Source organism: Nymphalis io, chromosome 4 (genome assembly GCF_905147045.1).
Source record: "Nymphalis io chromosome 4, ilAglIoxx1.1, whole genome shotgun sequence".
NCBI lineage: Eukaryota > Metazoa > Arthropoda > Insecta > Lepidoptera > Nymphalidae > Nymphalis > Nymphalis io.
This window is the reverse complement of record NC_065891.1, coordinates 9,107,568-9,124,226: the sequence shown is the minus strand read 5'-3', so window position 1 is coordinate 9,124,226 and position 16,659 is coordinate 9,107,568. Positions and strand designations below refer to the sequence as shown.

At 33.0% G+C, this 16,659-nt stretch overlaps 2 protein-coding genes across 2 annotated transcripts; both read left to right on the top strand.

Annotated features, from left to right (window-relative positions):
- Window positions 1-307: 307 nt before the first annotated feature.
- LOC126781928 (eukaryotic translation initiation factor 3 subunit M) lies at window positions 308-3,849 on the top strand. The gene is made up of 7 exons (XM_050507048.1): window positions 308-480; window positions 649-828; window positions 1,551-1,645; window positions 1,895-2,110; window positions 2,254-2,519; window positions 2,758-2,901; window positions 3,365-3,849. The coding sequence occupies exons 1-7, from the start codon at window positions 436-438 to the stop codon at window positions 3,574-3,576; spliced, it is 1,158 nt and encodes a 385-aa protein (XP_050363005.1). The 5' UTR covers window positions 308-435; the 3' UTR covers window positions 3,577-3,849.
- Window positions 3,850-4,091: 242 nt separating this feature from the next.
- On the top strand, window positions 4,092-8,093 carry LOC126781914 (SUN domain-containing protein 3-like). Its single transcript, XM_050507036.1, has 4 exons — window positions 4,092-4,277; window positions 5,878-6,030; window positions 6,792-7,078; window positions 7,796-8,093. Exons 1-4 carry the CDS (start codon window positions 4,092-4,094, stop codon window positions 8,091-8,093), a joined length of 924 nt encoding a protein of 307 aa, XP_050362993.1.
- Window positions 8,094-16,659: the final 8,566 nt, after the last annotated feature.

The window sequence follows — 16,659 nt, the reverse complement described above, 5'->3', positions numbered from 1 at the left end:
TCAAACTCTACTTATGCGAGAACGGGGCATGCGGTACCTAGCGCAAACCGGTATATTTCGGTTTTCGTCACTGTATGTATTACACTACTACAAACACAAAAAAATCTCTAAGCTGATTTATTTCAACGACTATATATGTATATTTCAAATTTGTCTTTTAAAACAATTAATAAGCGTATATTGTTTATGTGTAGTCTGTCTGGACACCTTTTCAACATTAAGATCCATTTGAGATACTTCTCCTTACAACTACATATATCTATGATCAAGAGTTATAATAAATATCTATGAATTATATTTATCTGTTCTGTCAATTCTGTCACCATCTTAAGCGATTTGGTGGCACACGTACAAATAAATGCTAGAACTGTATTGTACTGTGAAATTAAACGAATTAATTTAATTACATACTAACTTAAGTATTTGAAAGCGAAAATGCAAGGGCCTGCGGTTTTTATGGACATATCGCTTGAAGATCAAGTAAGTTCACGTGAACATAACCTTAACAAGAGTTTCAATTGTTTGGCGTATGTAAAATATTACAAAAGAAAACAATTTAGTAGAAGGAGACAATTCCTTAATAATAAGTTATTATTAATATATAAGATTACATTATGGTTAAAATATATTCGCAATTATTAATTTTAGGCACTAGAATTGAGAAAATATTTCAAAAGTCTTGGCGCTGAAATATCAGAAGAGAAGTCCCCTAAGGGCATTGAAGATGATTTACACAAAATAGTTGGAGTATGTGATGTCTGCTTCAAAGAAAATAATGAGGCTGATATTGAAGCTATCCTTAACAGTATTGTGTCTATCATGGTTTCAGTAAGTACTTTTTTTGTCTTTAATGCAATAAAATGTAATTAAAGAAAGTAATACAAATTGTACAAGTTACTTTCCTGAAGTTATTATATTGCATTGTTTTTTGTAAAGTATACTTATTCTTTATGTATGTAGTAAATTTATTATGCATATATATGTCACTATTTACTTTTTGAATAGTAACATCTAAGAAGAATTATTCGGACCCGTTATTTTAAGGGTGACTGGAAGAGATGTCTTTTTGGGTTATGCCTTTAAATTTTATTATTAAAAATAGCTTTATATTTTTTTGTCTATGATTAGTTTTCATGGCATGTGTAAAAAGAATAATCAAACAAACAAAAACATAGAACACACCTCACAATGCATCTTGTACTTTAGAGTTTAGTCATACAATGATGTTTTGCTGGGAATTAATAAAACTTAAGCATATGCCTATATAGATGTGAATGTATCAAATTAGTTGAGAAAAAATATAAAAGAAATCCACTATTTATACTCAATGATCCATAAATTAATAGAATAGAAATTTTATATGATATTCTTTCTAACAAACATTTTCATCTACTAAATCACTTTACAGCTGATGGAAGTATAAAATGATTGTATATGGATTTGAATTAGAGTGATCTATCTGTATATTTTAAAGCTTTTTAAATAAGTCTATGAGAGTTTTCTTATATTCTTTAGGTTTTACCCTAATTTTTATTTAAACTTGTTTTCAGATTCCATTGGAGAGAGGAGAAAACCTTATCCTGGCATTTAGTCAAAGGCTAACTAAATCTCCTGGACCAAAACTTGGTGTGGTGGCATTACAATCGTAAGTATTTTATTTTATTTATATTTAATTTCATTTCAAATATTTTTACACGTGCAATAACAAATGTTTTTCTGAATATATAATGTTGGCTTCCTATTTGATAAATAAAAAAATAAATAAATAAATATATATTTAATTTATTAGTACTGTCTTAAAAATGAATGTATAATAATCTGAAATAATAATACCTATTTCATAGAAATAGCATTAAAAGTGATGGTAAAATGGTATTTTTTTATTTTAATTCAGCTTGTGGCGGCTCTATAACAATCTTGAATCCAATTCTCCTCTGCGCTACCATGTCTACTATCATGTGATTGAGCTGGCTGCACGTGTAAGTTCAGTTGGTGAAGTATTTAAAGGAGTAGATCAATTAAAAAGGGAATTTGCTAGCTGCCCTCCCTCTAATGAGCAAATGCAGAAACTCTACAGACTGTTACATCAAGTGCTAAAAGATCAAAACAGGTGATTATATTTAATCCGCTAATTCAGCAAATATCATCCTTATTATATATTACTATTATTTTTATATGAATGATGTAAAGTGTACTAGTAATATAGAACTATGATTATTCTAAAAGCTTAAATTTAATTTCTTTGGCTTTCAGTGAACTGGCATCAAAAGTGATGATTGAATTACTTGGTACATATACAGATGAAAATGCTTCATATGCAAGAGAGGACGCCATTAAGTGTATAGTGACAGCTCTCGCCGACCCTAACTCATTCCTATTAGACCCATTGTTGTCACTGAAACCAGTGCGTTTCTTGGAAGGCGAGCTAATTTATGATTTGCTCACAATATTTGTTTCTGAAAAATTGTCGAGTTATCAAACCTTTTACAATAATCACAAGGAGTTTGTACAGTCTCAAGGTAAAATACCAAAATATTGATTAGTTGATATATATTTTTTAATTAACATAATACCTTATATTCATATGTTAAAATCATTATCTGTGTATAAACAGACAAAAACAAAACAGTTCATCGATTTTCTTTTTGAAAGTTCATATGTTTGTATAAGATTTCCTTTAAAATATTGTTTATAATATATAAATAACAATATTTTAACATTTTTCGATTTTTACATTTTATTTAATTTGATTTGCAGGTTTAAATCATGAACAAAATATAAAGAAGATGAGAATATTGTCCTTCATGCAAATGGCAGAATCAAATTCAGAAATTACCTTTGACGAAATTATATCTGAACTGCAGATTGAAGAGAAAAATGTAGAAGCTTTTATAATTGAAGGTATTTTCAATATACAAAACACACAATGACACTTGCTTATATATTTTACAAGATGTTTATACCAATCTGACGCAATACCATTCATGGTATAGGATGCTGTGCTAGAGAATGTGATAGACTTAACATAGAATAGAAAAACTATGGCATGCGAATTTTATATATTTTCAACTTAAAATTATTATGTGAGTGCACACTCATTACCTGCAGCTTTGCACAAAGGTGGCTTTCAACAAGCAAAAACTTTAATGAAAGGATTTTTGAACAAAAACTAGACTACATCAACAAATATAAATGAGTTAGTTAGGGAAGTTTTTAGTTTCGCTTTTCATCCAGTCTCTCCAATGCTCCTTGAAATATTTTATTAATTGTTTGTATTGCTAAAATTAAAATAACTTTCGCCTTAGGACAATTGCTTTAATTACCAAATTATATGAACAATAATATGAAGTTCGTAAATGTCCAGTCCTGAAGACGCGGTTGGTGCGCGCGCGCATGGACCAGGCGGCGCGCTCGGTGCGCGTGTCGAGCACCATGCACCGCACGTTCGGCCACGCGCAGTGGCAGCAGCTGCGCGACGTGCTGCTGGCGTGGCGCGCCAACGTGCACAACGCGCACGAGTCCATGAAGTCCGTGGCCGCCGCGCAGATCGAGTACACCGGCCAGCAGAAGCCCTGAGCCGGAACCTAGTCCATACTGTTGTATTATATTCTATCCATTTTGAGAATAAAGCAATTATAGTAAGGCTTCTCCGTTGTCAGTTAACTTACTTTATTGGCATATAACAATATTAAAATCGGTAATCTTAGGCGAATGTGCGCGTGGGCGACCATACCGGAGTCGTTCACTGCCACATTGCACTAAGCATTTTTGGAAATACAAATATTATTTTATGTAATGTCACAATCTTTACAGTTTTGGTATAAAAGTAATAAAGTTATAAACCCTAAAGATATGTGTTTATTTTCAGTAAAATTAAAATGTTATTATTTTTAAAAAGTGAGCAACTTATCGGCCTTTGAAACTTTTTACACATTCTAATTATTATTTTTTATACTTCGTAACAAAAACATTTCGATTTCTATCAAACCACTGTCAAAGTCAGTTTCTACGATTGTATTTTACTTGAAATCTTTAATATTGAATATATATTTTCTATAAATATTCGCACGATCAGGAACTTAAGTGGCCCCATGGATTATGAATACGAATCAGAAGGCTGCTTTCATAGCACTTTTCGGTCGTTTGTTTGCGTGGTGCTGACACTGTTACTCGGAATGCAAGTATATATGTATTTTGGTGGGTCTCAGGAGGCATTAGACGGAGATTTTACAGATATCAAATATGTAGTTATGCAACTAACTCGTGGGCTAACAGAGGTTATTACTATTTTTAGACAATCATTCGAGTGCAACTGTAAAATAAATCGCATTGGTAATTTTTAGAACCTTTGAATACAGACCATAATACGTAATATAGTAAAGCTCAATCAGTTTGGACACGTATGATTTTATTATTTACGTAGACATTATGCGTTGACGCAACGTAATAATTTCATTGCTTACGGCATCGTGCGAGAATAGTGACCATTAGTAAAGTTTCTAGTAAGATTTAGGCCGCACTACACGTGCCGTACTTCTACTTGCGTTAAAATGCTTTAAGAAAAAATACATCACTGCAACGCAAATCTGTACGCCGCAGCTCCGCATTGGGAATTTCAATGATAATATAATATATACAACGCGTAATGCGACGTCAAAGATTTTGACGATACGACGTTGCACGGCAGTATTGTCTCTCATATATTTTATCATGTAATAATTTGTAAAAAAAGTATAATAAAAAAAATGACACTTCCTAACGCTACTTATGAGAGTATGGGATGGGATACACAATAGCTAGCACAAACTGATTTACCTACATATTCCGGTTTTAATATATAAATATATTACACTACTACAAACGCAAAAACCTCTCCAAGCTGATTAATCAGTATATCATAAAAACTGATATCATAATTTCCCTACTTCACTGATAATATTAATGTTTTTCCTAAATTATCGTTTTTTTTTTAAATTATAAATACAATCATAATCAAGCCAAGCGATTTTTGCTTACCATCGTTCATTTTCTATATTACTACTGTGACATAGCCGTAAAATATTGTTAGATATTTGTTTATGATGAGCTAGTTTCATCAGGTAGGGCTGTGTGGTTGGCTACCACCCACTTATTAGATATTCTGCCGCTAGGCAGCAATACCTAGTATTGTTGCGTTCCGGTTTGAAGGTCGAGTGAGCCAAAGTAACTACAGGCACAAGGGACATAACATCTCAGTTCCCAAGGTTGGTGGCGCATAGGCGATGTAAGCGATGGTAATTATTTTTTACATAGCCAATGTCTGGGCGGTGGTGACCACTTACCATCAGGTGATCGTCAATTTTCTCTCCGATTAATTTAACGTAATAAGCTGTTTCTCGAATAATTTAACGTGTAAACTTACTTAAACTAGCACGTCCTGAACATAAAAACTATAGTAATATTATATCATCCTATTAGTGGGTTTTCGGACAATCTGAGAAAAATCAAACATGCCTATCTCTTTTTTTAATATGATTACTATTTCGATTGTCATGAAAACATAGTTCTTAACCGGTGGTCGCGGTTTCAAATCCGGATAAAATGAGGTTCTACGTATATTTTCTTAATTCATCTCGTGTCCGCCGAGCACGAAAATATCGCTATAAACATCATGTGTCGGTTTCAAATCTTCCAAATCTATACCAATCTGTACTCGATCAGATTCACAGAATATGCTCCAAACATTTTTCTCGAGAGTACATATTTACTTATATTTATTTCATTTTAAACAGCAGAAAAACGAGACCAGAGTTTATTTAAGTAGGTATTTATTTATTAAGTTTCAAAAACATTTATGATATAAGTAAAGTTTTTAACAATATAATTTGAAAATGTTAGGTAAACCGCAAGCATGAACTGTTAAAAAATGAGATGGATCGCATCTCTTCTGTATTGCCAGCTGTTGCAGCGGCAGCCGGTAGAGCCAAGGAAGCGCTAGAACCTTCGCAACATTTATCTCATCCTTTTGATATGCGGGATTATGATCGTCAGGTAAAATAATATGTAATCCTTATTATTCATCATCATCAGCTAGTGTCAGTCCACTGCTGGACTTCGCCATGGAATCCCATGGCAGATAAATGTAAAAGTTTTCTATTATTTGTTACTGCTTCGTAATTTACTCTATATTTTTTATAAGGATGTCACTGTAAATACTTAATATAAAATATATCTTAAACAAATTGTCACAACTTTGTACCTTTATAGACAAAATACATTAATGTAAACTTTACTTAGAAATTCCCAACAGACGATTCATTTAAAAATGTTTGTTATTTTGCCTATTTTATTAGATATATATTTAACAGTTTTGAATGTCCTGGATAAATTACATGCTATACATACATACATATATATATATATAGGTAATTAAGTGAGTAAAATGTATAGAAAGGTGCTTCCCGAAACAATTTTTATATAAAAGTAACAGTATGTACTTAAAAAAACTTGCAGTTTGCTTTAAAAAGAAGTTGTTTATGTTCTCTAGATTTTATCAGTTTATGCCAAATACGGGAAAAGCTTTCCTTAAAACATTTAAAAATCCTTAATTTAAGGAAGGAAAACACGAATTTACTATCATGAGCCATCTACTAATATATTCCAATTGTAAATGGATTATTAAGATTTTTTGTCGAGTGACGGCACTTGGTGTGTTAACTGGTCTGTGTTATAAATCAGTTCTGAATATTATAAACTAATCGAAAATGAAAAAAAAGGAAATACATCTTAAAATAAATAAATACTATAAACAGATGGCTGATTACGCACTGGAGACAGCTGGGGCTCGCATTGTAGACACCGGCGATACATTAGAGCACGTCATTTATGAATCTCCAGTTGGTTGGGTGTTACACTTGATCAGCTCCTTGCTTTGTCGCGAATGTCTCGGAGCCAGTGCTATCATTAGACCAGGAACACTACCTGGTGAATGTTGGGCATTTAAAGGAGCTCGAGGAGAGGCGACGATAAAATTACTGGGAACTGTGCATGTAACCGGCATTAGTCTTGAACATATCCCACCTCACATTTCTCCAACCAGGTATTTCGTTTTTGTGCTGTAATATGTCCTTACTAATATTGTAAATATGAAAGAGAGTTTGTTTTTTGTTTGTTACTCTTTCATGGCTTCACTGCTGAAGCAATCATCATGAAATATTGTATGTGTTGTCAGAGGTACAGAAAAGGTCACAGGGTACCCCTCTTCTCTAAAACGCGGCCGATGCCGCAGATATCAATACTGGTGGTAGGGCTTTGTGCAAGCTCGTTTGGGTAGGTACCACCCACTTATCAGATATTCTACCGCAAAACAGCAATACTTGATATTGTTGTGTTCCGGTTTGAAGGGTGAGTGAGCCAGTGTAATTACAGGCACAAGAGACATAAAATCTTAGTTCCCAAGGTTGGTGGCTATAAGCGATGGTTGACATTTCTTACAATGCCAATGTCTAAGGGCGTTTGGTGACCACTTACCATCAGGTGGCCCATATACTCGTCCACCTTCCTATTCTATGAAAAAAAAAAGATGGAAACTAGTATTTATATAAAAATATATTGTTTAAATTTGATTGAATTATTTTGTTTCTATATATTTTTAATAAAGTTACAACTACACATACATATCCACTAAGTTGTTGAAGATTTCTATGAAAACAATAAGATATGTAAATTTGCTTATTCTTGAAGTGTATCGATAATAGGTTTTTGATTTAGGACATGTCTGCCGAGTGCATAAGGAAGTTTTAATTTTTTTTTCAAGGGAAATATCATCAGCACCACGGTTGTTTCAAATCGAAGGACTAGAGTATCGAGGCGATCCTTATCCGTTTGATTTTGGAACATTCGAATACGAAAGAGAAGGGAAACCGATACAATATTTCGAAGTATTGCATAATTCCGATAAAGGGTACAACTTGATTCGTATAAAAATATTTTCGAACTGGGGCCATTCGTTGTACACTTGCGTGTATCGTGTGAGAATTCACGGTGAGTTAGTATCAGGACATGAAAGACGCAAGCTTGCGAAAGATGACGATTTACTCATTGAAAATGAATAATAGTAATAAATTTATACATTATTTTTGTTTTTAAGATTATGTACAATAAAGTTAAGATAAAAGACTAAGCAATGAAATAATATTTTATTTACTAACTTAGAAAACGTCAACTTCCTCATTAGTGTAGTTATTAGATAATACCTTCGCCCCGTGAGAGCTCCGCCTAGCCATGAGCAAACCACAGAACGGGAGGGTTCGTGGTTCTCCGATCCGTGCCGAAGACGGCCATCGCAGGGGTTTTAGTGGGTAAGACTCCCAATCCATTTCCCTCCCCAGGTTACCCTTCCGAAGGTTTATATTACGTGGTTAGCTGATGAACCTGCAGATCCCGAGGTACTGGGTTCAAATGCCGGGATGGGCCCTTAATCCATGGAGTTATTCTGTCAAGTAATTTTTATTAGTAGCCCGAAAATAGAAAGTCAGTTTTACACTCGCGTATCGCACGTAAGCCATTTGAAAGTTACATAAAGCCGTTGGTCCTGCCACCTGATCTCTCATCCACTACGGATGAGAGATCAGGTGGCAGATATTGTCGTCGTGGCTTGTCGTCCCACCGTAAAGTGAGCCTGAAGGAAAAGAGAGTGCACCTGTATTTAAGGACCATCTAGTGCACTTTAAAATATATGCGGATGGCCAGTCTCCGTAGATATAGCGGGACGTCGTGGCTGAAATTAATCTGGTATGTAATAATAATATTAATGTCCTCCAGACCGATTTCGGCCACCCCGAAAATCTTAAGAGAAATTAGTCAACTACGCAGGAAATATTATAGTGCACAAGTGTGTGCGCAAACACAGGTGCACTCCCTATTCCCTAACTCTCATAATCCGATGGGATGGCAATCCGACACGACCGGAAAGAATTCATAGGACCAGCGGCTTTACGTGCTTTCCGAGACACGGGAGTGAACACATTTCCAACTCTCAGACACCGGGCTGCTACTGAGAATTTTCTGACAGAAAAACCCAATAACTTTTTATTGACTCGACCTGGGAATTGAACCCACGGGCCTCCTGGTTTGCGGCCTTACATCAAGCCACTAGAATAACGAGGCAATGGTAATAAAAGTAATATAAACATATATATAATAAGTAGGGAAATGAGTAACCTAATAGAAACTAGTCAGACTACCACCATTACAACTATAAAAATATTAAATATTGCTCCTACACCTTCAATGCGCCGCCAACAATAGGATGATATGTGCCTTGTGCATATAATTAGACTGGGCACTGGCTCACTCATGTTTAAAAATGAAACATCAACTCAAACAATTGTTATTTAACGATTAAATAATTTATTAGTGAGTGATGAGTTGACCAAGACGAGTTTGCATCAAGACCTAAAAAATTATAATTATTTTAGACCACAATATATGTAATCTAAAATTGATTATAACATTTAAAAGCAGATAAGTGCAAAAAATTTATTTAGGCAAAAAAAGAATATTTTATCGTTTCCATGACATTAAATCTTTTATTGCCAGGTGCCTGTTAGACTGTTGTGTTATTGCACAAAACGAGTGAAAGCCGAAAGCGAGCATAGAAGTTAATCTGGCTGTCCGGCAGCCGAATGCTATAAAATGTCCCTACTGTTATTTCACAAAGCAACAAAGGCACATAAATTAACATGAGCAAACTGATCATGAGCCCCCGTAGCGCGTCCGAGCTAATGGGTTGACCGATAGGCTCCCCTTTTTGTATAGAGACCTGGTTGCAATGCACAGACGGACATGTGAAAGGATAATATATCGTTAAATAAATTAATAATAGATGGGTGAAGTCACAAAAAATATACCTACTCCATTTTGTCTTCAATTCATTTTTACCAAGAAATAAAAAAATTAAAATGTTGTACTTGTACAACGTATTTTAGGTTAAAAGTCGGTATTGAAAATGAACGATTTATTGAAAATAAGAATTAAAAAATATATGATACTAAAACAATTTATGTCAAATGTTTATATAATATAATATTTATATAGTATTATTAACTTATGCTTTTCATCTCAAAAATAAAAGCATATATTTTCGTTTCTTAGTGCTCACTTTAACCGCGTATTGAATATATTCAAGAATTATTATATATTCAAGAATATACTCAAGAAGTTTCCCAATGTTTTTAAACGATTTGAAATTCGAATCATTTGTAATTATTTTTCATATCCTTATCAAAGTTAATAACATTTCTTTTAAATGTTTTCTGCAAATAAAAGTAACTGTGTATATTAAACTAATGCGTAGTTTTGGCTTTATTATATGTTATTCAAAAAACGTAGTCAGAAATATATTTCGTATGATCTTATCAAGTATGTACGATGAAATCGGAGTTTGGTTGACGTTTGTTTTAAAATATACTAATCATTTTAATTATTAACTTAAAATCGTAAATATATATATACATATATAAATAATTGATATACACATATTCGTATATTAACAAGCACATTGAAACCAATTCGGACTCCAACCCACATTATCTTTGACGAGCCGGTTGGCGTGGTTGGTAGATACTTGCCTTTTACGCCGAAGGTTGTGGGTTCGATTCCCACCCAGGACAGACATTTGTGTGCATGAACATGTCTGTTTGTCCTGAGTCTGGGTGTAATTATCTATATAAGTATGTATTTACAAAAGAAAAATAGTATATGTAGTATATCAGTTGTCTGGCTTCCATGTTACAAGCTCTGTACAAGCTTAATTTGGGATCAGATAGCCGTGTGTGAAAAATGTCCCAGGATATTATTATTATTATCAATTATTTGACTTCCCATGATATACATAATTTAATTTACTTTTATTAAAAATTATTATAATTGAAAAATACTTACCAATATACGTTTCTCGCCATAACAGTCATTTTTGTGTTTTATTCGAGGTCAAGGCATAAGGATGTTGTTATTTGCCACTGAAATATTTTTTTAATTACTAAAAAAAGTATAAAAGAAAAGGTCAGTTTTAATAGGAAACGACAGAAGATTTAAAGCCTTCTTTTTGCAGTCGGTTAAATATTTATCTACCTATAATTGACTTTATATCAAGAATAAATTCAATTCAATCAGTATCAATCAATATATTAAAACAATAAAAAATTATTTAGCAGTCTTACCTTCAAGTCCGGGAATTAATTTAAGCAACTTTTCACTTCGATAATTTTTTCTGAACATTTCGCTTAAAAAGACGGACGCAATATCGTATGTCAACTGAAGGCGTGTGAATACTCGAGAATCGCGAACATAATGAGCAATTAACAGGATCCTACAAGTACGGAAGAGTTGTGAGCACGAAGTGGCAACGTCGCATTTTGATCTTTCGCTAGACGTCACAAACGGCTTGCAATGAAAGTATAGAATAATGACGACAGCGCCACTAGTTTTTATGACAAAATCTAGCAGAACTAAAGCAATATTCAAAAAAGCAAGATTGGCAGTGAACTGACGTCCAATTTATTTTTTTAATTTTTACTGTTCTGATATTACCACGACAATCCGCAAACATTGAAAAGATCATCCGATCCGGCGTCCGTATATCGGACGTCGAAAGCAGGTGGACGGCACATTAAATGCAATTTTAGCCATATAGGACGCATATACGCAATGTATACCTACTTATACGTTTCGATAGTTCGACATATCGCTACGTATACATATAAAAGTATATATGGTATACATTTATATGTAATAATAAAAGGTGTTCATGTTTAAAAAAAAACAAATAGGACCTACATAAATGCAATTATATCACTTAAGCTGTTTTATATATTTATTAATCTTTATATTATGAGAAATCAATACTATGATATGTATCTGCTAATAGATATGATATATGTTACCATAGCAATAACGTTTCGAGTGACAATATTATTTGTGGTGAAAGTGGAATTCTAATAATAAGTCATAAATCCTTGAGAATCGAATGCGAAACCTACTTGCATTACATACAACTATAATAACATAAAGAGTGGATATATTTATAGGTAGATAGATATATTTTATTAGAAGAGCCTAAAATATATTATTCAAGAACTATAAGTAAAATTATTACGCGGTTAATGATTACAAGTATACAATCTTACAATAGTTGTTGTTAGGTAACATTTTATAATTATCTGTGCATGCGTTGATCTATTTAGTTCTAGAATAGTATCAATACAATTAAAATCCATGTTATTATTTATTCGCTATTCTTAATAATGTTGTTTTCAATCGTTTAAGATGTATTAAACTATGTGTAAATATGTAGTATATATTTTTATATGAAATAACTGTTCTTTTCTAAACATATTCCAGTGATTTAGATGTGTCGCAGTGGCAATGATACGACAAGCGTGTAAATCGGCAACATGAAGATTTCTGATATTCGTTAATGGATTTAGTTCAGAAGCACAATTGCTCATCGTGGTGCTCTTTTTTCTCAATAGAACGAATACCTTTTCAGTGACAAATAGATGGGAGCCGTAAAGGGTGAAAGCATCTCTCTATAAAATGTATTCTCACTGGCACCGCCTACGCTTATTACTCAATATTAATGATGTGATCTTAGCTCAAATGAGTGGCTCAGTTTGCTTGACGGGTATTAATGGTAAGCGCTTATGTTCAGATTCTGTCTACTCACCTATTTAAGTGAAGAGTTGACAATAATCAATGAATTATGCTATGACTGGACACGTGTTATAAATTTCTATTATATTCAAGAATAAATATTTAAAAATAATATTCAGAACCCTTAATATCATTTCGTATTGAACGATTAATGCGAATTTATTTGTTAACGAACATAAGCACTGATAAATATTTTAATTGTTATATTTATATTCAGTTATCGAACTGTTTTTTTAATTTACAGCTGTAGTGTGTGTAAATAAACACAAAAATTGTGAAACGTTACTTACTGTTCAATAATATTAAAATTTAAATATAAAAATAAAATTAGTAACAAGTAGCTATGCCTTTACAGATTTCATTCAACAATATGATTGTAATTTAGTACATTAATGTGATTTAGAAAAGGAATTATCCTTTTAGCATTTCTCTCTCAGAACTCTCTAGTTTGTAAGATCAAAGATTTTGTCACAATTTTATTTATGTAATCAGCGAAACGATTCTATTCTTACTATACGATGAACTACCTTATAAATTGTAATAAAACCGATAAAAATTTGGAAATTATTGCATTCAATATAATCGGTATTAACCGATCGGTTTTCGGAAATTTTTATCGGTCAAAAAACTGTTATGGCAAATATAAAGTGATACTGGCCGATAATAACAATTAACTGTTAACTCTCTCTGGTTATAATAGCTCTCTAAGCGTATAGTATAGGTTTGCTTTGTGATATTGGCAGAATATTTTGCGTTTAACTATCGTAGATACACACCATAAGAGATAAGAAAAAAACACACACAATGTTCTATTCAACGATATATTCAATCAACTTTTATACGAATTTACCTACCTTGTTCAAGCCTGATTTTATAGCTAACAAAAAACAACAACAAATTTCTGAATTAATTTTATATAATAAGATATGATAGCTTGGCAAGCGCTTTGGCTCGTATTCGACGTTTCTTTTACATCGCATGACGTGAATGTCTGCTATTTACAGTAGGTAAAGAGGTTATAATCACTACATTTTACTGGGTAGGAAGGTACAGAAAGGTTTCAAAGTGCTATGTTAATTGCATTTTATTGTAAGAAATATTATAAAAGCGCTAGCGCTTCGCCCGCTTCGTCTGCCTCATAATCAAAGATCCAGTTAAACGGGATAAAAACACCAAAATATGGTTATTAAGTCACATTTTAGCTAGGATAAAGCTTGAAGAAGTAACAAATATTCAGAACAAACACAACCGTTTGTATTTATGATATTAGTGCTATTATTATTATTATAGTTCTTAAGGAAAAATAGATATACTAAATTATTGTAATACTTCCTTGTAATATACTATATTGTAGTATAGGTAGGAGGGTGAGCATATGGGTCACCTGATGGTAAGTAGTGTCCGACGCCCATAGACATTGGCATTGTAAGAAATGTTATCCATCGCTTACATCACCAATGCGCCACCAACCTTAAGAACCAAGATGTTGTCTCTTGTGCCTGTAATTACGGTGGCTCACTCACCCTTTAAGCCGAAACACAACAATACCAAGTACCTACTGTTGTTTTGCGGTAGAATATCGGATGATTGGGTGATACCTACCCAGATGAGTTTACACAAGGCCCTACCACTGCAGGGCTTCTGCTGTGAGTACAGCTACGAGAAAGCGAGAGAAATATTCCCCAATAGGTGAAAATTATTTGTTTGTGCCACTAGCGTTCCAGACGTCGGGATGTTGGGGGTCGGATACCCTTGCGTTTGTCAGGGAGTTCAGCCGTCGCCTTAGAGAGAGGGGATTTGACAGTCGCTCTGTATCTTACTTGGCGCAAAGATTGTCCATTACCGTACAGCGTAGAAACACGGCCTGTGTTATGGGCAGCTTTGCGTCAATTAGGGAAGTTAAAACTGAAAAAAATTACAACTTAGTTAATAATTACGACATAAAGCCTTAAGTATTAATGATATTATTTACTTTAAGTATTAATGATATGAATGAAAATAAAACATTTAAAAAAAAACCACAAAAAAAAATCGGAAGGTCACTCTATTCCGGAAAATCTGGATACCGCGATTCAGAACTTAACGTATTAATCACACCGCCATGTTTGGGCTACTGGCCGCATCATATATTATAACAACAAATATACGTACGTGAACTTTAACTTTTGATAGACTCAACCGATTTTTATGAAACAAAGACTGAACGGTATCTTGACATACTTCTTATAATAATTCAATTATTTCAATTTGTAATTTTTAGCCGTTTTAAAGATTACCCCGAAAAAACAGACAGACACTTTATTTATTATTATTTAATTTCTTTATATAGATAATTGTATTATTGTATGTATGTCACTTTCACTTTCACATTTTCACTAATGTAATAAAAATAATTCCATTTTTTTTAAAGAATATTTAAATTGTCCTCGAGACCGTATTTCAGGCACGGCAACCAATCTTAAATCGAAGTCAATGGCTTGTGAGCAAATGTTATACTATGCAACCACGTCTAGTCCGTCGGGATGGAAATCGGCTGGACATAGATCACTGTATTAACGGTGGTGGCAACTCCTAATTTCGGTCAGATACTGAAAATTTCTTGAGACAGAAACTCAATACTTTTATGTAGTCTGATCTGAGCTCCGAAACCGGGACTTTTAGGTCTAGAACTGTACAAGTTATAAGGTAGTTTGTCGTATAATAAAAATAGAATCGTTTCGTTGATTACATAAATGAAATTGTGCACAAAATCTTTGATCTTACAAACTAGAGAGTTCTGAGAGAGAAATGCTTAATATTTCTTACAACGCCAAAGTCAATGGGGGATGATGACCATTTATTTAATTTTAATTTGAGTAGTTACTTACAAAAAATTAAGTTATGAACATCAGCTTCTTGTATATGAAACATTCCAGTATTACCTATTGGTATAGTATCTATGGTGGGAATTACTAGCATATAAATATAATCCGTTCGATATTAAGCTAAGTTTTAAGGCTTTTTTTTTTACTTCAAAGCTTCAAAACGATCGATCCATTTAGCAATTGTTATATGAAGAACACAATGTATCATCCGCCAAAATATTTAACAAATATTTCTAGGCTATCGCTCGTGAAAGGCTTGCTTCGGTAAAGGATTACCGTTGAGTTTTACGGTTGAGTGTATTGCTATAGTTTAGTAGGTAGCGTGCCACTCATTCGATCCTTCTGTTAACTTCCGTGTGAGGCTCAAATAACAAGCGAATGCGATAATGAACGATTCATTATTGGAAATGTCAAGACAAAAGTTACGTTTAAACAGTTTCATGAATTTGTCATTTTCATATTGGTTTGTTAAAATTGCTATGTAAATATTTTCAAGAATGTTTGTTCTTTTAATTTTATTTTTTTCTTATATAATAATGACATGAATATCATTTTTATTAAAAAAATAATATATGCAATTTCGATATGTTAAGGTAATAATAAATACAATAAAGCTCTTATATTTATATGTATTTCAGAAGAAAAAAAATTGTGGAAGCTTGTAACTTAAGCCAAACGTATAGCTGCGTCGCGAGAAGACGATGTGGATAGATTCTTTTTTGGTCGTCTTCGAAGGTATTGTTTAGCGGAGCTTTGTAGTCGTATTAGAAATGCTCTCGTGTGCGCTTCAGTGACTTTGCTAAATGTCGCCTATAGGAAATGCGATTTTAATAGCGAAAACATCAGAATTACAAATCATTATGCTCCACTCCATTGCCTCCAGGCTAAAGGGTGTTTGTTGTCACATCCTTACCCTTTCATGTCATAGGTACCATGTTTACATATAAAGTAGTAAAAAACATTTTATTTATTTCTATTATGTGCAGATCAAGAAACATTTCAAATAAGTTTCAATACAATACAGTTGAATTTCTTAACGTAAGATATCATATTCCCTTTGATTTAAAGTAAAGAGATGAAAGATACAATAAAACATAAAATT

Coding starts and splice junctions, on each gene's coding strand:
- LOC126781928 (XM_050507048.1), top strand. CDS start 436: ATGCAAGGGCCTGCGGTTTTTATGGACATATCGCTTGAAGATCAA. Junction 2,520..2,757: donor GGAGTTTGTACAGTCTCAAG/GTAAAATACCAA, acceptor TTTGATTTGCAG/GTTTAAATCATGAACAAAAT. Junction 2,902..3,364: donor AGAAGCTTTTATAATTGAAG/GTATTTTCAATA, acceptor GTAAATGTCCAG/TCCTGAAGACGCGGTTGGTG.
- LOC126781914 (XM_050507036.1), top strand. CDS start 4,092: ATGGATTATGAATACGAATCAGAAGGCTGCTTTCATAGCACTTTTCGG. Junction 4,278..5,877: donor TAACTCGTGGGCTAACAGAG/GTTATTACTATT, acceptor TGAAAATGTTAG/GTAAACCGCAAGCATGAACT. Junction 7,079..7,795: donor CCTCACATTTCTCCAACCAG/GTATTTCGTTTT, acceptor TTTTTTTTCAAG/GGAAATATCATCAGCACCAC.